This window comes from Lepidochelys kempii, chromosome 2 (assembly GCF_965140265.1).
Source record: "Lepidochelys kempii isolate rLepKem1 chromosome 2, rLepKem1.hap2, whole genome shotgun sequence".
NCBI classification, from domain to species: domain Eukaryota; kingdom Metazoa; phylum Chordata; order Testudines; family Cheloniidae; genus Lepidochelys; species Lepidochelys kempii.
In genome coordinates, this window is record NC_133257.1 from 228,067,522 (window position 1) to 228,090,147 (window position 22,626).

Consider the following 22,626-nt stretch of genomic DNA (forward strand, 5'->3'; position numbering starts at 1 on the left):
ACCTTTACAAATGTTCTGAATGATCTTAGATCTAGAATGGGTCTCCAACTGCCAGTCTTTTTCAATATCAGGAAATACTTGGAGTAGAATCCCTTCCCTTTGTGTTCAGTGGGAACAGGTTTTATAGCACTAGCTTCAGGAGAAAGTTGGTTTCCTGACATAAAAGGAGCTCATGAGAAAGAAGAGGGACGGAGCGGGGAGGTAGACAGGGGGAAAGGAGGTAAAATAGATTGAATATCCTATGGAGATGATTTCAACACCCACCTGTCCATAGTTATATGTTCCCAAGTTTTGACAAAAAAAGAGCAAGGTGGTTGCTGAAGCAGGAGAGATGTTTGGGTTGCTGCAGCAAATAAAAATGGAGGTAGTAAAGCAGGGCCTCAATCAACATCAAAATTGGTGGTTAGACATAGAAGGCTGTAATGTTTGTGGAGCAGCTGGTCTCCTCTTTTGTCAACTTTGTCTTTTTCACTGGGGTTCATAATGCCTTGGGGAGGAGGAAATTGAGTAGGTTAGGGTCTCTGTGCTGTCTTGGATTTACTACAACTTTTGTGTGTGCAGGCATGTAAATTACCAGTGAGTGCAAAGTGGCTCTAGAATCTTTTAGTGTGAAGGGATTCAACCATTTTCTCTGCAAATATCTTTGATCCCTCAAATGCAAGGTCTTCCACAGTAGATTGGACTTCCCTTAGAAAGCCAGAAAGGTGAAGACAAGAAGCCCTTTGCATGACCACTGCTATGTCAGCGGTGCCTAGAGAGGCCTGCAAAGATGTCCTTGCGAGAAGTTGACCTTCAGCAATGATTGCCTGAAACTGTTCCCTCTGATCAGCTGGAAGACGTTCAATGGAAGCGTTCAGGCTGAAAATAATTGACATGACTGTACTTTGCCATAAGAGCTTGGTAATTGGCGATCGTAAATTGTAGGGTCACCGACAAATATGATTTTAGTCCAGATAACACAAGATGTTTCAAGTCCTTGTGACAGGATGTCGATTTAGCTTGGTGCTGTCTGCCACATTCATGTACAGCGTCAACAAGGGAGTTCAGTGACGAGTGTGAAAATAAAAAGTCCAAGTCTTCAGAGAGAACATAGTATTTTTTGTCTGCTCTCTTGCATGTGGGAGGTTTTGTGGCTGGTGTCTACCATGTAATTTTTGCTGGGTCCAGCAAGGCCTCATTAATGGGAAGTGCAATGTGGGCATGTACAGGATATCGAGCAGCTTGTGTTGTGACTCTTTAACCTCTTCCAGCGGAATTTTTAAAGGAGGCATAACGGCTTTATTAGGAGAAGATGAAGAGATATTGGTTGCAGAAGTAATCTCTAGTCTCACTCCCTGTTCCTCAAAGCTCTCCTCTTGCAGATCATGAGGTCTAGACAGAGAAGATTGTCTTCTCCTATCCCTATGAGAAACACTATGGGCCCTCAAGAATTGGTGTCTATAGGCTACCCAGGAGTCCCAGTAAGGCCACTGAGGTAGTGCAAAAGGGATGGGTGGCGCAACCAAGGATGTCCATATCAATTGGATATGTCATGTCTCTCAGTGGTAAGCTGGTTCTGCAGAGGCTTCAGGCTAGCTCACTCTCTGATAGTGGAATGGAGCGCCTTGAACTGATGAGATTGAATGACACGTAGTTGTTGAGCCGGTCTTCTGCAGAGCCGAAGAACTCAATACTGGGGCTGTAGAGGCCTGTGACAGTACTGATTTAGAGGAGCTTGTTTTCTCTCTATCACTCCATTCATGCAATGGTACCAATCTTCTGGAGCCTGAACTCTCAGAGTCCCTAGGCTTGCTGGAGGTACCGGTACCTGAGGAGCCTGCAGCCTTGTAGGCACAGAGTCAGACACTGGTGAGTGCCAAGGAGGTAGACCTTGTCAGGGATCATCTCTGTGATAGATTCTCTATCCAGTGGACTTGAAGCCCACTTTTTTTTATGGTTTTTGAGGCAATCCAAAGATTTCCTCTTCAAAGCTGCAGGGGAATACTGAGCAGAGGCAATCAATGGAATGGGCCTCATTGGGGACCACTATACGTGGTGGTGGTGAAGGCTGGTCGGACTGAACTTTCCATCATTAGCAGCTGGAGTTTTAGCTCATGGTTCTTTCTCGCTCTTGATTTTAATTTAAGCAGAAAGTACACTTCTGAGGCACATGTGACTCCCCAAGACAGCAAAAGCAGCAGAAATTTCTGTTATGGACCAGGATTACTTCATGGCAGGAGAGGCAACAGTTAAACCCGGGAAAGCCAGGCATACCATGGACAGACACTGCTACCTAAAATCTCCAATCTGAGGTGCAGGGGGTCCGAACGCATTTAAAGTGGAATACCCATAATGACACTATTCGAAGTAGTAGTAAGAGTTCCCATGGTCCATTCTGTCTGATCTGGACGCATTCTTGGAGTAAATGTACAGCAGATGGAGCTTCTGGGTGGAGTGTGCCTTTCACCAAGACATGTAAGGTGCCTCACATTAACATATGATGCTAGAAATACTTCTGGACACACAGCGCATCTTTTGAAGACTGCTCCTCTAATTTTTGGCTCCACTATTATAGTTAAAACAGAGAGATTAAAAATTCTAACTCTACTAACAGTATTAAGTATGAGAAAGACAAGATAGATGAGGTAACAACTTTTATTGAACCAACTTCTGTTGGTGGAAGGTACAACCTTTTGAGCCACAGAACTCTGCTTTAGGTCTGGGGAAGGAAACAGAGCGTCTGAGATTAAGTATCTAACATTAACTCTAAAATACCTGCCTACCTAATGGTACTATAGATGAGAAAAGCTCCAGATCCAAGAGCTATGGAGAGGTTCACTTTTGTCTAATGCTGCGGTTGAAAGGAACTGGGGAACAGATGCCACATTATAGCCTTGCCTTCATAACATTTTAGAGGGTGTGTGAGCACTCTAACAGGTAGTGCTTAGAACAGGTTCTACTGTCTAGGCTGCACCAACTGGCACAACCCAAGAATGGGAATATGCAGAGGACACTCGAAGATAAACAGGAAGCTAGAATGGAACCGTTGGTGCCACCACCTTAACTACACTCCTCACTGCAGATCCTGCTATAGTGTACAGTAGCTGAAGCACTTTGACACATTTCTGAACATTTAAAGCAAATATTTGTTTTAAGATCAACTACAGTATGCTAGAACGGACAAACTTAAAATAGTATAACATTAAAAAGAATCCTTTTAGTCACTTAAATCAGTGTTTTCTCTGAAATTTGAGCTGCAATTACCAAAGTACTCATGCAACTGACAAATTTGACAGATGTCAAAAATTAAAAACATACTGATGTTAATGAAGGAACACTTTCTGTTATGTGAACAACATTTTTAGTCAGTACAGAAGGAAAAGAACTGAAGAATAATGGATGTGATACAAAAGTGGTCTCTCTTAATGCATCAAAATATCAGCAACTGAAGCCATGATCATAAGTTGAAGTTTAGACTAGGACACACAAAAGTGTGTGTTTTGGTTACCTTAATATACTGAGACAGAAGAGGAAAGAAATGAAGAACCATGCATACACAAGCCAAAATCCATGTTGGAGCACACAGTTGATATTCTCTTTCATGAAGGATATTACTTATTTGTATTATAGCAGCATATGCAGGCTCCAATCAAACTAGGGCCCCATTGTGCTAGGCACAGTATATAAAAGAGACATCTTTCACTACACTGAAAACTGGTTTAAGGTTCCAGAATCTACAAATGATTTAAAAAAAAAAAGTTAGGATATATAGTTTAGTATATATCCTGACAGACAGACTGAATACCTGAAGTCAATAGCATTGAGTCCCAACAGCATGCCAGCAAGCATATTTGCTTCCTCTCCCAGGACAATTGCTCCATCTTCATAAAATCTCCTGCAAGAAACAAAATGGTTTTCACCCCACCCACCCACCCAGCCACCCACAAATCAAACAAACCCGCCCCCAGAAATGAGCACCAATCTCCGTTCTAAATAATAATTCAGCTATCACATTGACTATTCAAGTTATTAAAGTTTATAAAATTTTTTAAATCCAAATATATGAAAACAGCCACTGGATGCCCAGATGGCATTCATATTTCACTTCTGGTAAAGCAAAGGAAGAGATCACTATAAAGAAATAAACTCAAGGCGGGGGGGGGGGGGGAGCAGGGAAGTGCTCCATAATAATAAAACTATTTTAAAATGTATAAAATCCAGACAGTGCCAAACAAAATAACTAGATATATGTTAATTAATGTATTATGAGTCTAATGCCCTTGAGAAATAACTGTAGAAAAGGATAAGCCAAAAAACAATCCCCTGCCCCCCAAAAAGAGAGAGGGACACACAATTGGAGTTTTACTTGTGACTGAGAATGTGTGTCATGCCTACTGAAAGAATGACAATTGATGCCACTGTAGAAAGCCTTTTTCATCTATATTTCTTAATTGTACTTAAAGTCAAATTTAAGACCCACTATCCAGATTTAACTTTCAGCAGTTGACTATATTAGCAGTCTGCACTCCTATTTTTAGCAGCGTAGCGTCCCACTGCCTCCCCACTGCTGAAGCCTTTCCCTGCCTGAGGGAAAGACTCTCACATCGAGCGTGAAAGATCATTGAAAGACTGGGGCCTAAGGTAAGACTCCAAAATCCACATTTTAGCACTTAAATAAATGGCCTAAAGCCATTCAAAAGGGGCTAACCACATCCATCTCCAACTGAAGTTAATAGCACCAGCAGATGTTCAGCACCCTTAAAGTCAGGCCATTTATTTAGGTGCCTAACTTTAGGCACTCATGTTTGAAAATTTTGGTCATCTCTATTAAAAAAAATTTAAGGAAATAAATCTCTCACTAATAATTCTGGATAATTCAACTGATATTGATATAATTATACACAAATTTATATGACAATTCAGTTAACTCTATAGCAACACACAGGAAATCACTGGTTTAGTCCTCTGCTGCTTGTGGATCAGGAACACCAAATGTTTTGCTTTAGTGCCAAGTCACTGGAAATCTAAACTTCCAGTGCCAAAAGTTCAATACTACTAAAAGTAATTTCATAAGTTGAATGTATAACAACCATTAATTTAATTTTAAAAGGTCTACTGAAACACAGACTCTGTATACATTTCAAGGTTATTGGGAACTTCCTCGCATTCCAAATGAATGGTGAAAAAGGTTTGTTTTCTAAAAGCTGAATTAGTGAAACAGCCAGCTAATCATAATAATTGTTATCTATTACCTACCAAGTTAAATTACTGGACATGAACAAGAAGTGACCGCTTAAGAGGACTTTTTTTGTAACAAAATTCTTCAGAAGAAAAGATTAATAAAACAAAGAGTTTTATTAAAAAAGACATGCTTAAGTGCTTTCAGAATTTCTCACACACTTCAAGGTGTAAGTATTCCTGGATAAGTGCTCATAATTTCAAGCAAAGAGCATGTGACTAGAAGGCTCAGTTCATTCATCTGTAAAATGGGAATAATATCTACCTCACGCTGGTGCAATTTAAGATTTGTAAAGCACTTTGAGATCCATGGACAAAAAGTCTAAGAACAACAATATATGGCAAGTGAAATTATTTTCCCTTAAATTTTGTTGCTGTTCTTTGAATATTCTCCAGTCTATTTAAGTCTCTCTGATATCGTGAGGCCTGATACTCGCATTATTATAGGGGCAGTCTCAGCTCTATATACAGAGACCCCTCTGCTCTATGACATGAAGCCCCTGCAAGAGCAACCCAAAACAGCAGCAACATATTTTGATACCATATCTATCATACTACAAGCTCATATTAGATTTCCTAGCCACTATTGCCTTCTCTTTTATTAAGGCAATAAAACTATATAGTTGGTATATTATCAAATATAACCAAAGTTATTACATTTTACAGCAGTACTTCACAGCTGTAACCAGCACTCGTGTGCATTAATTCTAACCTTTTCCTCTGTCCTTTCTAAAGTACTTCACCGGAAGTCTCTTCCTTTTCCCCCCCTAAGTTATGCGTGGGGAAATTTTCCATAATAAAACTGGGACAAATTTAATACTTCTTCCACTGTGTTTCTGAAGTCTTTTTAATCTAATGGCACTTCCTCTATCTTGAGAAGACGACCTCAGACCAATGTTTAATCTTCTACCTTTATGTAGGCAACAAGCACCAACCCCTCTTCCAAAGTTTAGTTTCCTATCTCACTGATCCTCTCCAAAAGCTCCATTTAAAAAAAAAAAAAAAAGCCAAACTTATCAGAGAGGAATATACGAGTTTCCAACTATGCCAATGCTAACATACAAATATAGGCCTCTAGATCAGTCTGCAAGGGCAGCAACGGATACCCCTCACACAAACTAAACACACCATTTCTGCTATTTACTTCTATTCTTATATAGATCAAGTACCAAGTTCATTCCCGAACCCGGGTCTTTTGCCAAAGCAACATTTTGAAATTTAGCATTAAGCAAATATAAGGACTTTAAGACCTGGTTGTTTTGAAGTCTCTTAGAGCTGCAGAAATATATTCTGACAAATGTTTTTCCATAAGTGCAACTCTGATCCACGCTCTGCCCTGAAAGGAAGAAGAAACAATATCAAATATTTAGATCACATACTAAAAAGCATTCTTAAACCTATGGAAAACAATCAGACCACTACAGCTGGAGGGGGAAAGCCACTACGCAATTTGCTACTAAAAATATAAATTTGGTATTTAATGTATACTTGACTACAGGAATAAGAAAATAAAACTACAAAACATATTTCTCACATTTTAAAAGGGTATTCAAATAAGAATTCTGAAGTAGCAATCTTTCCTTCAAGAATATAGGAGTGGCTAACTTTCACTCAGAGTTGTACAAAATATTTTTAATTTAATGAAAACAGATGTCAAAGCTCTGGCAACTTTCCATACCTATTTCTGTAAATAAGTTTTGCAACATACCTTTACTTTGGAACTCCTTGTAAACTGCATTTTTGCAATCACTGAAATCTGTTTATTAATCAGTAATTTTACACAGAATTATATTATAAAATGGTGTTTGTCTGTACATAATTTTAAAAGCTAAACTTTGTGTTCTTAAATAGTTGGCAGTGCAGTCTACAATGTTTTCTAATTTAAATTTTTTCACTGGTACCAGTCAAATATACCCAAATCAAATGCCAGTAAACAGGTGGCATGCTCCAAACCAAATATTCATAAATGAGACACCAGCTACTTTAGATTATATACAAAGGCTCGTCACACAATTCATAGATTCTAATGCCAGAAGGGACCATTGTGATCATCTAGGCCAGGGGTGAGCAAACTTTTTGGCCTGAGGGCCACATTGGGGTTCCGAAACTATGGCGAGACAGGTGTAGTGTATTAAATTGCTCCCTGCATGAATGTGCTACTTACGGTGTACTACTTACGACTGCCAGTCCTGGTGCTCTGAGCAGCATGGTAAGGGGGTGGGGAGTGGGAGCGCTGGATAAGGGGCAGGCAGGTCCTGGGAACAGGGGGCAGTTGCATAGGCGTGGGAGTCCCGTGGGGCCTGTTGGGGGCGGGGGTGTGGATAGGGGTCCGGGCAGTCAGGGGAGAGGGAGCGGGTGGGGGTTGGATAGGGGGTGGAGTCCCAGGGCGGTGGTTAGGGGCGAGGGTCCGGGGAGGGGGCAGACAGGGGACAAGGAGCATGGAGGGTTGGATGGGTCGGGAATTCTGAGGGGGGCAGTCAGGGAGTAGGAAGGGGTGGATAAGGGGTGGAGGCCAGGCTGTTTCGGGAGGCACAGCCTTCCCTACACAGGTGTAACTGTATTAAATTGCTCCTCATCGGAACGTGCTACTTACGGCTGCCAGTCCTGGTGCTCCGTAAGTAGCACATTCCTACACTACATCATGCGGCTTTGACGGCACAGCGAGCGGAGACTGCCTGGCAGGGGGGACAGCAGGGGAGGGGCTGGGGGCTAGCCTCCCCGGCGAGGAGCTCAAGGACAGTCCCACAGGCCAGATATGGCAGGACGGTCCCTCGGGCTGCAGTTTGCCCACCTCTGATCCAGGCCAAAGACAGCAATTATAGCAGACACCAACTATCACTGGTTTCACACATCCATATCAAGAGTTTAAAAATTGTATTAAAAGAGTAAGGACTTATGTGTGTATATACACACACGCGCGCACACACACACACGCTTTAGCAGACTATTGACTGAAACAGTAGTAAAACCTGGGCATGCTTTCTACAATAAAGAAGAAATTTTTATATGATAGTTGATCCTAATTCAAAAGATAGGAAATAATTTCAAACAATCTGTTAGGGGTAATCATAACTGTTGCCTAATTAAAACAATCAGGTCAAGTTATTTCCAAACTAAATTAATTGCTGGTAGATTTGATAATGTGGCAAGTCATCTTGTTAGTTATTTTTTAAAATTATATATGCAACTCTTATTAGGTCCATTTCATTGCTGAATCGTTATAAAGATTTTAGCAAAAATACTAGCTAACCAACTGCAGCCCATGTTCTCCGTTCATATAAACCCAGACCAAACTGCATTAATTAAAGATAGACAAATGGTAATATAATGGATATAATATCCATATATCCTTGGAATAACTCGTAGTGCCAAATAAAAAAAACACACATTTATTTTATCACTTGGTGTATAGAAAGCTTTTTGTTAGTCTAGAGAGGAACTACATATTTAATATCTAGTCCAATATGGATATTGGCCCCTACTTCTTAAACGGATTAGTGCTTTTTATGCCAGCCCAAAAGCAGCTATGCAAGTCAACAGCGCTAAATCTCCACTATTTGTATTACACAGGGGGAAAATGTTTACTAACATGTTCTGTAACTGTTGTTTTGCAAGATGTGTTGCACATGTCCATTCCACTTCAGGTGCATGCATGCCAAGTGCACTGGTGTCGGAGATTTTTTCCTCAGTGGTACCCGTTGGGGCAGTGCATGCCCTCTCTGCTGCCTTGTGCTGCTGCGTGATAGTATAAGGGCAGAGCCATCTCCAACCCCCCTCAGTTCTTTTTTTTATCAGAGTCTATCTGATAAGAGAGGGAAAGAAGGGTGGGTTACGGAATCAACATACAACACATCTTGCAGAAAAATAATTATAGAACAGGTGATTTCACATGTCATTCTACTTCAAGTAACTCACAGGCAGTTCAATCTCGTTGTGGGATTAGAGTCTACCAGAATAACAATGGAAAGACAAGCAGCCCAAATCTGGCATCATCACTATATTATTATATTTGCCTCTCATTATGCCATCTTGCATGCACTGCAGACCAAGTTACAGCTCTGCAAATAACCAGAATATAGGCACACAGGCTAGAAAGGCTGCAGACGCTGCACGTGATGTGGCTGAATGAGCCATTACCCTACTTGGTGGAGTTACATTGGCCATGTCATAGCACAAATGTATACAAAAGGAGATCCATGACAAAATTAAAAACTAAGAAGAGACCAGAAGGCCCTTCATACTGTCTGCAACTGCCACAGACAATTGGGAGGATCTAAATGGTTTAGTTCTCTCCAAGTAAAATGCTAACTCTCTCCTAAAATCTAATGTGTGGCGTCTCTTCTTATCCTTATGAGCATAAGACTTAGGGAAAGAAGTTAATAAATATAATGTCTGATTGATGTGGAAGTGAGAGACCACTTTGGTGAGAAATTTTAGATGAGAGGGTAAGTTTACCTCATCCTTGTAGAGGACTGAATACAGAGGGTCAGACACTAGAGCTTCTAATTCATCCACTCTCCTGGCTGACAGGTTTCAGAGTAACAGCCGTGTTAGACTGTATTCGCAAAAAGAAAAGGAGTACTTGTGGCACCTTAGCTGAGGTGATTGCCACTGAGATGGCTACTTTCACTGAGAGATGGAGAAATGAACAGGTAGCCAGGGATTGAAAGGGAAGATGCATTAAGGGTAGAAAGCTGAAATAGCTGCTAGTTGGACCCTGATGGAACTAATGGCAAGCCCTAGCTGTTTCAGGTATAACAAATAGTCCATGTGATGGGGTGGACTGAAAGGGCTTAAGGTGGCCAGATAGGCCTATTAAGTCCATAGGCTGCCCCTGGAAGGAGAGCCAGGGAGTAGGGGATTGATTGCAGGCAGGTTCAGCTGGGCACAAAGCGATAGCGCCTATAAAACAAGGAAGCTGGCAACACACAGGGGCGACTGCTGAGAAAAGCTGCAGTCACACCCTGGGAACAGGAAGTTGGAGCTGATATACTCTGAGTATATCAGAAGAGTAGGAAGCAGTCCAGGGCAGGAGCAGTGAGGACTGAGAGAGCAAAGCCCAGAACTACTGGTTTGAGGGTCCGTGGGCTGGAACCTGGAATAGAGGGTGAGACCGGGTTCACCTACCCCCTGGGAAGGAGCACTGGTGGGACAATGAACTGGAAGACTGCCTGGGTCACTGTGCCTTTGAAGAACTATACCCCAGAGGTGGGGGAGGGGGGGCACTGAGTGACCTGGCTGGAGGGCTGAGTCATGAAGAGAACGCTGCAGTTCCTGGAGTGAGAGAGGGGCAGCAGACCAGAGAGAGCAAAGGAGTGATAGCGTGCAACTACAGGAAAGGGCATTGTCCTGATGAACTAATACCCAGAATAGCCGGGAGGAGGCAACCAACTAGCAGTGAGTGGAGCACCATTTAACAGTCTAGAATGTATTTTAACAGAGCGTTTTTAATGGGACCAGATGGAGAATCTCTGCCATTTAGCCTGGTAAGCATACCCAATAGAAGGTTTACTACTATTCAAGAGGACATCTTGTACCTCCTTTAAACAGCTCTCCTCCTGAGGCGTTAACCATGGAACATCCAGGCTGTTAACTGAAGAGCCTCCTGGTTGGGACTGAAGAGGTGACCACAGTCCTGAGATATCAGGTCTGGGTCCGATGAAAGCGTCAAAGGAACCTCGGCTGAGAGGCTCAGCAAAGAGGAAAACCAATGCTGGTGAGGCCACACCGGCACTATCGGCACATGGTCCTGCTTGATTTAACACTCTGGGTAGGAGTGATGGTCAAAATGACAGACTGGACTTCTACACAGAGTGCTTCCACAGACATGCACAGGCTGAAATCGTGAACAAACAACATCACTTGGCCCATAACCTCAGCTGCACAGAACACAATGACATCCACAGCCTCAGAAACAACTCTGACGTTATAATCAAAAGGGCTGACAAAGGAGGTGCTGTAGACATCAAGAACAGGTCGGATTATGAACAGGATGCTGTCAGACAACTCTCCAACACCACATTCTACAGGCCACTATCCTCCAATCCCACTGAGGGGTACCAAAAAAACTACAGCATCTGCTCAAGAAACTCCCTGCTACAGCACGGGAACAAATCTACACAGACACACCCCTAGAGCCCTGACCAAGGGTATTCTGTCTGCTACCCAAGATCCATAAACCTGGAAATCCTGGAAGCCCAGACATTGGCACTCTTACAGCAGGATTATCTGGCTATTTGGACTCTGTCCTCAGACCGTACGCTACCGGCACTCCTAGCTATCTTCAAGACACCACTGACTTCTTGAGGAAACTACAATGCATTGGAGATCTTCCATGGTGGCCAAGATGGTGTTTTCAGGATGTAGAAGCTCTTTACACTAATAATCCACATGAGGATGGACTACAAGCTATCAGGAACAGTAGCCCTGATGAGGCCATGGCACATCTGGTGGCTGTGTTTTGTGACTTTGTCCTCACCCACAATCATTTCAGACTTGGGGACAACTTACACCTTCCAGTTAATGGCACTGCTCTGGATACCTGCATGGTCCCACAATATGCCAACATTTTAATGGCTGACTTAGAAAAGGAAGTTACTCATCTTGTGCAGTAACGATGGTTCTTCGAGATGTGTATCCCTATGGGTGCTCCACTTTAGGTGTCTGTGTGCCCCTGCACCTCTAATCAGAAATTTTTGGTAGCAGTGTCCCACTGAGCCCGCCTATGTGCTCTCCCTCCCTCGTGGTCTGCCTCGAGGCTATATAGCACTGCACAGGCAAACCCCACTCACTTCCTTCTCTACCACAGAGCCCAAAAGAGAACTCCGAAGTAGAGGGGAGGAGGGCGGGTTGTGGAACACCGATAGGGACACACATCTCGAAGAACCATTGTTACTGCACAAGGTGAGTAACTTCTTCTTCATCATCATCATCATCAAGTAGTGTCCCTATGGGTGCTCCACTTTAGGTGACTCCGGAGCAGTACCCACCACTGGAGGCTGGGACTGCGGTGCAGAGTCTTTTACTACAGAGAGTACCGTGGAATCAAAGATGGTGTCAGCGGCCAAATCTTCAGTGATCGCATGTTCTGCAAAAGTATGGACAGAGGCCCCAAACATTGCTCTATAGATTGGGGAGAGAGAGGTATCCCTATGGAATGTAATTGAGGTAGGAACCGATCTCATGGAGTGCGTATGGACGGGAGCAAGTTGCGCCCTTGCTAAGTGGTTAATGCAACTAGAGACTCTTTTTGGATAGTCTTTAAGGAGATTTCACAGCTTTTGAATTTTTCTGTGGATGAAAGGAAGAGTTTAGGGGATTTCCGGAAGTCCTTAGTCCTGTCCAAGTAGGATGCTCATGTCCTTCTAATATCTAGCATATGCACAACTGTCTCCCAGTTGTCACAATGTGGTTTTGGGAAAAAACAGGGAGATGGATCTGTTGATGCATATGGAAAGTGCAGAAAAAGTAGGGAGAAACTTGGGATATGACCTTAGAGGTGTTTGTTTTGTTTTTGTTTTTTTTAAAGATAAAGGCTATGAATGATGGGTGTGCCATCAGGGCCGCTATTTCTCCTATGTGCTTAGCAATTAGAAATGCTGTCGTCATGGATAGGTGTAAGAGAGAACAAGTTGCCCTAGACTCAGAGGGAGGTCTAGTCCAATCCCAGAACAGATTAAAGTCCCAGGCTGGAGCGGGTGGTGTCACATGGGGGAAGAGAGCCCCAATGCCCTTAAAGAATCTACGCATTAGTGGTTGAGCAAACTCCAAGTGGGAAGCCATTTTCACCATGAGATGTACCTTAAGGGAACTGAGAGTTTAAAATGTAGTGCAAAATCAAAGGGAGGAAAGATGAGGTCTGGTTTGTCCCTTTGGAATGGTACAAACTTGGAGTCGTTTCCATTTTGTAGATAGGTATGTGGAATGATCAACTTGTGGTTGTGTTGCAACATGTGTATCAGCTTGTCAGAGCATTCTGCTTCTAAGCCTTGGAACAAAGAAAGATCCAAGCCTGGAGGCGGAGGACCCATGGGTTGGGGTGAAGGGTCAGCCATTGTTTTGAAAGAGCGGGGGAGGAATGGGCTGACGTCAGAGGAACAGGAGGGCATATTGCCATCTGCGTCAGGTAAGGGAGCCAGAATTGTCATAGTCAAGAGGGGCAATCACAGTAACACTCGCTTTGTTTTGTTGAATTTTCAATAGAATCTTGGATAGGGTAGGAAACTGGGAAAAGACATACAAGTGGGCCCTGTCCGCTGGGAAGATGAGGGCAACTGCCAGTGAATGTTTCCCCAAGCCGGCCCTGGAGCACTAACAAGGACCTTTCTTGTTCTGATAAGTAGCGAAGAGATCCATAGGCTGGGTTCCCCAAAGGGTGGCTATATCCTGAAGCACCTCTGAATTCAGCATACACTCACTGTCATGAGAAAATTCCAACTGAGACTGTTGGTTATCCTGTTCTGTATCCCTTGTAGACAGATAGCTGAGATGAGCACATTATGATAGGTGCATCAGTTCCAAAGTCTGAATGCTGCCTTGCAGAGGGAAGGAGATCCGGCAGCTCCTTGGCAGTTTATACAAAACATACAGGCCACATTAAGTCCATCATAACCTTTGTGTGTTGTTTTTGATGAAAGGCAGAGTTTGTGCACAGGCACTCCTGACAGCCCTTAGCCCCAAAAGAGTGATATGGAAGGTCATTTCTGTGGAAGGCCATTTGTCCTGAACTTTGTTGTTGTGTAGGTGAGCTCCCCAGCATATTAGGGATATGTGTGTCCCAGGGTGATGAATGTGGGTAGTGAGAGGAGCACTCTCACTTGTACTACATCAGATTGGTGCTGATAAAGTCCAGTCACTGTACCAGGGTTTGTGTGCCACTACAATGAAGTGAATCTTGGAGAATACCCGGTGTGAAGCAGTCTGTACCTATAATGATCCTGCCCCAAAGGGAAGCAGTAGGAAATCTCCTGTACGATGGCTGTATTGAGATATGGAAGTAGGCACCCTGTAGGTTCAGGGCTAGAAATCAGTCTTTCCTCTAGAGCTGGTCCTAACTGCTGAGAAGTAAGGTAAGGTGACTTCTAAGTGGCGTGACAGCTGTATAGATGGCAGCTGATGCTGTAAGATTTCATTGTTCAGGCCCCCGACCAGCTCATCAAAGTGCTTATAAGAGGCAGTTTGAGAGGTCATGGACTGGGGTGCAGACTGTTCTCACATTTGAGACGTGGGCCTCTTACACTGTGGCTCATAACAGCACAGAGATGGTGAGTATTGAGAAGATTGTGATCTGTGGTGTGGTTGAAAGGTATATCTTCTCTTCTGTTCCACAGTGTAGATTCTTAAGGAGCGTAGTGCAGTCCGAGAATCCTTCAGGATGTGGAGAGAAAAATCTGTTTTCTCCGCAAAGAGTTTGGCCCTTCAAATTGGAAGTCTGTAGCTCTTTGGGCAATCTAGAGAGGTGTAGCGAACAAACAAACAAAAAAACCACAACCCACCTCAGTACCACTGTCATGGAGACTGGGCGGGCAGCTGTAACAGCTACATCCAGTGGTGTCTCTAGGACCGGTCTGGCTATTAACTGACCTTCTCTAAGAATGATCTGAATCTGTTCTTTTTGTGTTTCCAGTAATGTTTCAGAAACATCCTGGGTTTCCCAAGATTAACACAATTGTTTTGGCCATGACAGTTTGGTAATTTATGACTCTAAACAGTAATGTTGTTGATGAATACGCCATCTTGAGAAGCCTGATCATATGGAGTTGACTTGGCATTATGTTGCTTGCTTTATGCATTAACCACATCCACTATGATGGAGTTGGGTTGCGGATGTTGAAAACAAAGTCTGCCTCTTTGGGTAGAGATGTAGGGTTCTTTTTGTTTACATTGTTGCTGGTTGGTGTGATGGAGGCTGGCTCTGCCAGATGGTTTTGGTAGGATCTAGAATCAGCTCATTAATTGGGAGGATAGTTCTAGGTGAGAAGGTAGTATGCAGAATTTCCACCAACTTGTGATGTGTATCTGCCACCTCCTGTAAAGGAATCTGCAGCTCGTCTGCCACCCTCTTGGTAAGATTCAGAAAGTTCTTAAATCTTCACCTAGTGATGAGGTGTGGGCAGCACAGTCTCATCTAGGAGAGATGAGAAGTGTGCTGAAGAGGTAGCTTCCTCTTCAGGTTTTTTTTTTCCTTCCCCCTTCTTTCCTGTTCTGAAAAAGCTTTCTCCTGTCCTGGCTCAGGTGCTTTCCTGCCCTGGCTCAGGTGCCAGGCTGTAGCAAACCATCTGGTGGACTCTCCCTGAGAGACACCGGAGACGGTGGAGCCATGTGTGTATATACACAAAGAGTTACAATATGGCCTTGGGAGGGAGAGGCAGGAAGCCAGGCACAGGCAGTTGGCGTGATGGAATTGGGGATGACCCTTGTAGTGTGGTGGGAGGGAATGATCTCCTCCTGGCCAGCGTCATATTCGTCAGTGGGTAAGGGTGCCGCTGACTGGGGTATTGGCAGTATACAGCCCAGTGCTAAGAGCGATTCTGGGTGCCGGGATGTGCTCAGATACCGGGGTCCTGGTACCAAGTAATGGGGATTGTGGTTCTTCCCCAATCATCAAGTCTCCAGGGTGTCAGAGCTCATGTGGTATCATGGGTTCATTTGGTACCTCAGAGAAGGGTCCGTGGTACATTGTCAGTACCGATAGTTGGGCAGAGCACTCCCTAAATGAAAGTTTTGCCCAGTACAAAAAGTTTGTTGGTGCCACTTTTTAAAGTCGGTATGGTAATTATCTCTCCCTGGGTACTGAGGCCACAGGCCTCCAGAGTATCAAAGCACCTGTGTTACCATGGGCTCATCCAGAACCCCAGAGGAGTGTCTGTAGTCAGTATCAATGGTTGGGAAGGTGCAGAACACTTCCTAGATAGGAGTTTTGTTGCATCTGGCACCAAAGGGTTTCTCTATGCCGCTTTTTTAGAGATGGTATGGTAACTGTCCCCTCTCCTTAGGGGATGGTACCATTGCCTCAGAGCAGGAAGGTGGAAGCCTCTGGTGTGTGGGTGCCGAAGCAGAGCTGACAGCAGGACTTCTCTGTGTCGCTCTTTTAGAGATGGAACAGTAACTGTCCCCTCTCGGTGCACTAGTTGCCCAGAGTAGAGCTCAGAGCAGCACAGAGCTTACAGAAGCCCCTTGTCCATGAAAAGAGCAGAGCTCAGAGCAGGGCAGAGCTCACAGCAGGAAGCCCCTTCTCAGGTTTCAGCTTCCAGAGCTTCCCTGTGGAACAGTGCTGCAGCTGAGCTCACAGCAGGAAGCCCCGGTGCCTAACTGGCAGCTGAGCTCACAGCAGGAGGTTCCTCTGCTGGTATTGTCCTACCAAGTTTCAGAGTAACAGCCGTGTTAGTCTGTATTTGCAAAAAGAAAAAGGAGGACTTGTGGCACCTTAGAGACTAACCAATTTATTTGAGCATAAGCTTTCGTGAGCTACAGCTCACTTCATCGGATGTATGAAGTGAGCTGTAGCTCACGAAAGCTTATGCTCAAATAAATTGGTTAGTCTCTAAGGTGCCACAAGTCCTCCTTTTCTTTTTGTCCTACCAAGGTGGCCGCTCTGGGGAGTCCCACTGGCTGGCCAGCTACTCGGGGGTCGATACCGAGATGGCCAAACTGGGGAACACCCCTCTGGCTGGCCAGTTGCTTGGAAGAGCCTTTCCAGGGGGAGTCTGCTGGTGGCTTTTTCCCCCCCTCTCTGTCTCTCTCCCCCTCTTCACCACTCGACCCCTTTTGAAGTGAAGGCTCCGGGGATGATCTGGGGTCAACACCCACCGGAGTCCCCTGCAGACTGAAGTGTTTATAGGGAGGAATTTTTACTTCTGCTCCCAGCTCCTGTGAGCCTGCAGTTTTCAGTGTGGCAGGTAAAGCACTTCTGTGAGGGTCTCCCAGGCACAGCGAGTGTCTGGCCATTACAGGAACTGACTCCTGGCAGGAGAGGCACCGCTTGGAGCAGAGAGAGCCAGGCAAGCCCCTGGGCAGGGGGTTGTCATCCTCTAGCAGGGAGGAATATGTAGAAGAACAGCATCTTTCTTTTCTTTTTTTTTTTTTTTTGGTAATTGAAAAAGAAAATAATTATGAGTCTACTAGATGCCGGGGGGGGGGTGGAATGCCCCCAGACAGGGAAGGAAAGAAGTTCTTTTCCTTTTTCTCTTTTCTTTTTAAACCAAAGGAATAAAATAAAATAAAACAAAACTAGCCTGAATACTTTTAGGGAGAACAAAGGTAACAAAACAACTACTACTTATGCTAATGACACAAATAAGGAAGGGACAACTGGTCAGAGGCCAAAGGCAGTAGAGAAGGAAGTGAGGGGGGTTCGCCCATGGAGTGAGTGCTAAATAGCCTCCAGGCAGACCATGAGGGAGGAAGAGCACATGCACGGGCTCAACAGGACACTGCTGCCAAAAATCTCCCATTAGAGGTGCAGGGGCACACAGACACCTAAAGTAGAGCACCCATAGGGACACTACTCGAAGAAGAACAACGCTTCCTCAGTCCCCTAGCACCCTTCCTCTACTTATGCTACATTGATGACATCTTCATCATATGGACCCACAGGAAGAAAGCCCTTGAATTCCATCTGGATTTCAACAATTTCCACCCCACCATCAATCTCAGCCTAGACCAGTCCACACAAGAGGTCCACTTCCTGGACACTACAGTGCAAATAAGTGATGGTCACATAAACACCACCCTATACTGCAGGGGTCGGCAACTTTTCAGAAGTGGTGTGCCGAGTCTTCATTTGTTCACTCAAATTTAAGGTTTCGCGTGCCAGTAATACATTAACATTTTTAGAAGGTCTCTTTCTATAAGTCTATAATATATAACTAAACTATTATTGTATGTAAAGTAAATAAGGTTTCTTAAATGTTTAAGAAGCTTCATTTCAAATTAAATTAAAATGCAGAGCCCCCCGGACCAGTGGCCAGGACCCGAGCAGTGTGAGTGCCACTGAAAATCAGCTCACGTGCCACCTTTGGCATGCGTGCCATAGGTGCCTACCCCTGACTTATCCTATATCTTTTTGTTAAGAAACTTGTTCTATTTTTCCTTCAAACCAAGTCAGTTGTGCTTGAAGGGAAGGGTTCATTACCGCAATTAAGTTACTAAGCTGTAATGCCCTAACTCTTTAAAACAGCAGCAAATATCTTCAGTGAATGCAAAGTGATAGGGTCTGTACATTGTAGAGAGACAACTCTGAGGTGCTTGGGGGCTGGAGTTCATTGATTGTTACCCGCAAGGCTAAGACTGGTAGAGTCTCAAGAAGTTTGCTGGTTCAGAAGACACCCTGGGGTGGCTGGGAGCTGACACACAGTATCTAATCTCCAACAAAGCTCACTCTTGCTGTGGCAGAGAGATAACACAGTGGCCCACTCTCCTAAGGAACTTTCAAGTTAGATATTATTTTCTCCACTTTCTAGAAAAGTGGTTTTTATACAGAAATTGACTTTAATAGAAATGTTGGCTTCTGGTCAATTGGGAAGAAAACATTATCAAACTTTGCAGACAACTTTCCCAACAAAGAAATGTCCCCATATGACAGAGGAAGAAGGATTTGTACAGACAAATTACCCCCAAAGAAATGTGTTTTGATCTGCGAAACAGGACCTGCAACCTCAGCGTGTAGCATGATAACAGAAAATTTCTTTAAAATATTGTTTCAATCGTATGCCAATCAGGTTAAAAATTATTTTATTTATATATAAAAATTGAAAAGAAGAGATTTTTATGCACAGAGTGGACAAGTCCAGAGAATATTGGGATTCACTTCATAACCAAACTTCCCAAAAATTATTATGGTGTATTTAATACCTCTGGTAATCCTCCTGGGACTTCCTAGAGGAAACTGTCACAAAGAAATGAAGAATTAATCTCTCATCTGCTAGTAGCCACTAGATAACTGATAGCCTTTCACTTTTAAAAGAAAAATAGCCCAGATTGAGAAGAACGGTTCCAAAATAAATGGGAGGATGTTATTGAAAAATTAAAAAGAGGACAAAGATACTTTGATATTTGGGTACCATATATTCAGGACTCAGACAAAAGTACATTAACCTGCAGGAAAAAAACAGCACACGTCTTTTTCTAAAAAATATTAATATTTGATAGACATGCCTGATTTGATAAATATGAGTAGAGTCAGTAGTTTCACTCAATAAAAACCACCAGAAACAATACGTTTTGGATGGTGTGAACAGGCTCAACCTGTTATATGATAAACACTCTGTTAAATAGAAAGATTTGATGAGATTTATATTCCTACATTATTTTTCTCTAAACAAAAAAGAAAAGCTCACTATTGTAATGATCATCATTCTGTTTCTGCTATTTACATGGCAAGGATTTGTAATAACTAGATAGTTACAAAACAAAAAAAACAAAACTTTGAAGGATTTTACAGGATAAACTTAGTCAGTTATATTTTCCTGTTGGGAACAAAAATAAAGATTAACATGTACATACAATAAATGGTAATTTGCAGCCACCTTGACATTTTATTTCTTACCTTTGCTCTAGAAGAACTGACATTCTCCATATTCTCAATGCTGCAGATGCAATTGTGTGAAACCTTACGGCAAGCTACTCGGATATAGTCCCAGAAGCTACGAGGGCTTTCATAGCCAAACCAGGTGATCTGACCTTAATCAGAAGGCAGAAGACACAAAAATATAGGTAAAGAATATGGATTGTTAGAAACAAGGACACATTCCCAACATTTTAGATACATCTCAAGCTCTGTTACCACTGTTAGTGCACTGGTACAGCTGCACCAGAGAACTGCACCAATACAAGCCCCTAGTGTAGATGTGTTGCACTTGCACAAAAAGTGACTTGCACTGGTGCAGCTTACCTTGCTTTGAAACCAGTGCATAGATAAAGATTTAGTTTTGTCTTTTTTTTTTTTAAAACTACCATATTGCAATAGCGCCCAGACCTCTAAACTGTAAGTAGGGTCCCAGTGTACTTCACAAACTCAAAGGCAGGGTCCAAAGAGAGCTAAAAATTCAAGTGCAGGTAGCAACAATGGTTTTTTACTAGACACGGCCATATACACTTCATGAATAAAAAGAAGCAAAGACAGAGCGAGAACCTGTACAGTAAAGCTATGCTTTACAGCAATTTTAAATTTATTTCCATTTGTTCTAGAAAACCATTGCTCCTATGCCAGCAGTTCCCAAACTGTGGGTAGTGACCCCCATCACCAGATGGGATTGCAATGATCCGTACTATGCAAAGGACACCATTTTGCTATGTACACCGTGACCTTGCACATACAGTGAGTGAGAGATCATGATGCCTGGAGGATACAGGCATCAAGCAGCATAACAGCATAACCTCACATGCACCATATGTACAGGGTCCTACACTGTGTGTAGGAAGCCATTTTGTAGAGAAAAATGGCATCCTCTATGCAGCGTGACCTCTCACGTACAGTGCGTGCAAGGTCATGCTGTGCAAAGGATGCCATGTTGCTCTTCAAAATGGCAACTTGTATGTGTCTGAGGTCCCAGCAGGAAAGTCTTCATTAAAATGGGGTCGTGCTGGCAAAAACTTGGGAACCCCAGTCCTATGCCAACCAATAGCAGATTTTGGGGCCCTGACAGTTGGTTTTCCATTGGAGGAGCAATCACTGATGTGAAGTTTAAGTATTTTCTTATTGCAACTTGTTTTACTTGCAGTATATAAACACACCAGTCCTTGAATACTGGTGATAAAACAGCATGTAGCAAATTCCCTCTTTCAGAAATCTGAGCCAAAAAAACACCCTTGCATGGTTCGTCCAATTGATTAGTCTGATTAAGGCAAAGGGCAAACTCTCCTGCTGTTTGCAATAGCTCCCCCAAAACAAACACACACAGCATTTCTTCCAAGACTGAATAGTGCTTGTGTAACACTGACAGACCCTGGTCGTCAGCGGGCGGGCAGGATCGAAGTCGGCATCTCTGGAGTTTAGTGCATGAGCCTCTACCGCATGAGCAAAATGCCAACTGGCTGTTTGCTCTACAGCCTTAGTGTGACTGACACACACACTTTGCATGCAAAGAATTTTTTTTAAACTATGTGTAATGTGCCATCTGATTACTAATCATAAGGATAGATATGCAGTTTCTCCATACAAAGCTCAAATCTAGATAAAAAATAAAAAACCTAGAAATTAAAACTTAAGAAATAAAAGATCTTTGCTTCTCTTTTTCTTTTAAAATATAATCTCTTTAAAAAGTTAAAACCACAAATATCAGTCTTACGTGTTCTTCCCACCTCATATGCCTAAAATGCCAGAGTGAGTGAAATCAGGTGGCAAAATGAAACCATCATACCTACAAATGCAACTGACCATTTACATCAGCTGAGGATCTGCCCAGGTCTAGAAAATTCAAGCCTGATTTCCAGAGCGCATTTGCTATTTGACTTGCCACTTCACCTCCTGACCTTGCCACATGAATTCATACAGGAAGTTGAAAATCTGAAGAAAGACTTATTAAAAATAAATAAATAAATAAATAGGGAGAACCAAGTATAGTATCTCATTCCTTCCATTCAGCGGTATAGCAATCATAAGGATTTCCAATGCAGCAGAAACTTTCAGATTTTCAGTTTCTTCCATTATTTAAAAGAACCAGTGAGGATTTTTATCCCCAAAGAAGCTAACTGTTTCCCCAAAGAGGAAATATATAAATACAAGATGCACAGTGGATTCCAGGAGATTTCACTGGCTCATGACAGACTGAAATAGCTACCCAATGAAAGTGGAAAGAATCTATTTTTAATCCAGGCCGATAGATTATGGCAGTCAAGAAGTTTGTGGGAGATTATAAAAGAATCCAGGTGGGCTTCATTCCACCATACCAGAACAGAGCTTAGGGAAAAAAAACTTTGCCTATGAAAAATAATCTTAGCCAGCCTGTTTCATTCGCTCATTCTCCCTTCCTTTAGGATTTGCTAGAATTGTGTCTAAAATACCTTCCAAAATGTCAAAAGATTCCCTATTGTTATTTTTAGATTTTTTTTCCTGACTGTCAAAGTTTACTTCCATTCTCCGATTTTCCCCATTTAAAAAAATAACTAAATAAAAGACTTTGTGAGCAAATAAAATATTTACCAACCAGTCAATACAACATCAGGACAATCAGAACCAAGCTCTACCCAAAGTACCCAGCCAGGTTCAGGACAATGGATTAGCAAAACTGTATGATTTTCATGTGTGAAAGTCTGAGCAATTTAAAAATTCTATTTTTGGGGGTGGGGGGCCTGTTTGGTGTTCTCTAACATAATTTAAATGAAAATCCAGAATTATAACAGGAATGCAGGTTATTAGTTACCAAGTGTTTGTAACCTAACTTTCATATGTTTAGGAAATGCTGAATAGTT

At 42.9% G+C, this 22,626-nt stretch overlaps 1 protein-coding gene across 6 annotated transcripts in view; it reads right to left on the bottom strand.

Annotated features, from left to right (window-relative positions):
- RUNDC3B (RUN domain containing 3B) overlaps positions 1-22,626 on the bottom strand; it is a 147,339-nt gene that overhangs the window by 79,332 nt on the left and 45,381 nt on the right. For all 6 annotated transcript variants that reach the window (XR_012157565.1, XR_012157564.1, XR_012157566.1 and 3 more), the window contains exons 3-5: positions 19,763-19,896; positions 6,468-6,553; positions 3,785-3,874 (exon numbers count right to left, since the gene is read on the bottom strand). Coding sequence is in view for 3 of the 6 variants with exons in the window: in XM_073334081.1 (XP_073190182.1) it covers positions 3,785-3,874; positions 6,468-6,553; positions 19,763-19,896 (310 nt within the window). In the remaining 3 variants the exon portion in view is untranslated. The remainder of the gene's footprint in view (positions 1-3,784; positions 3,875-6,467; positions 6,554-19,762; positions 19,897-22,626) is intronic.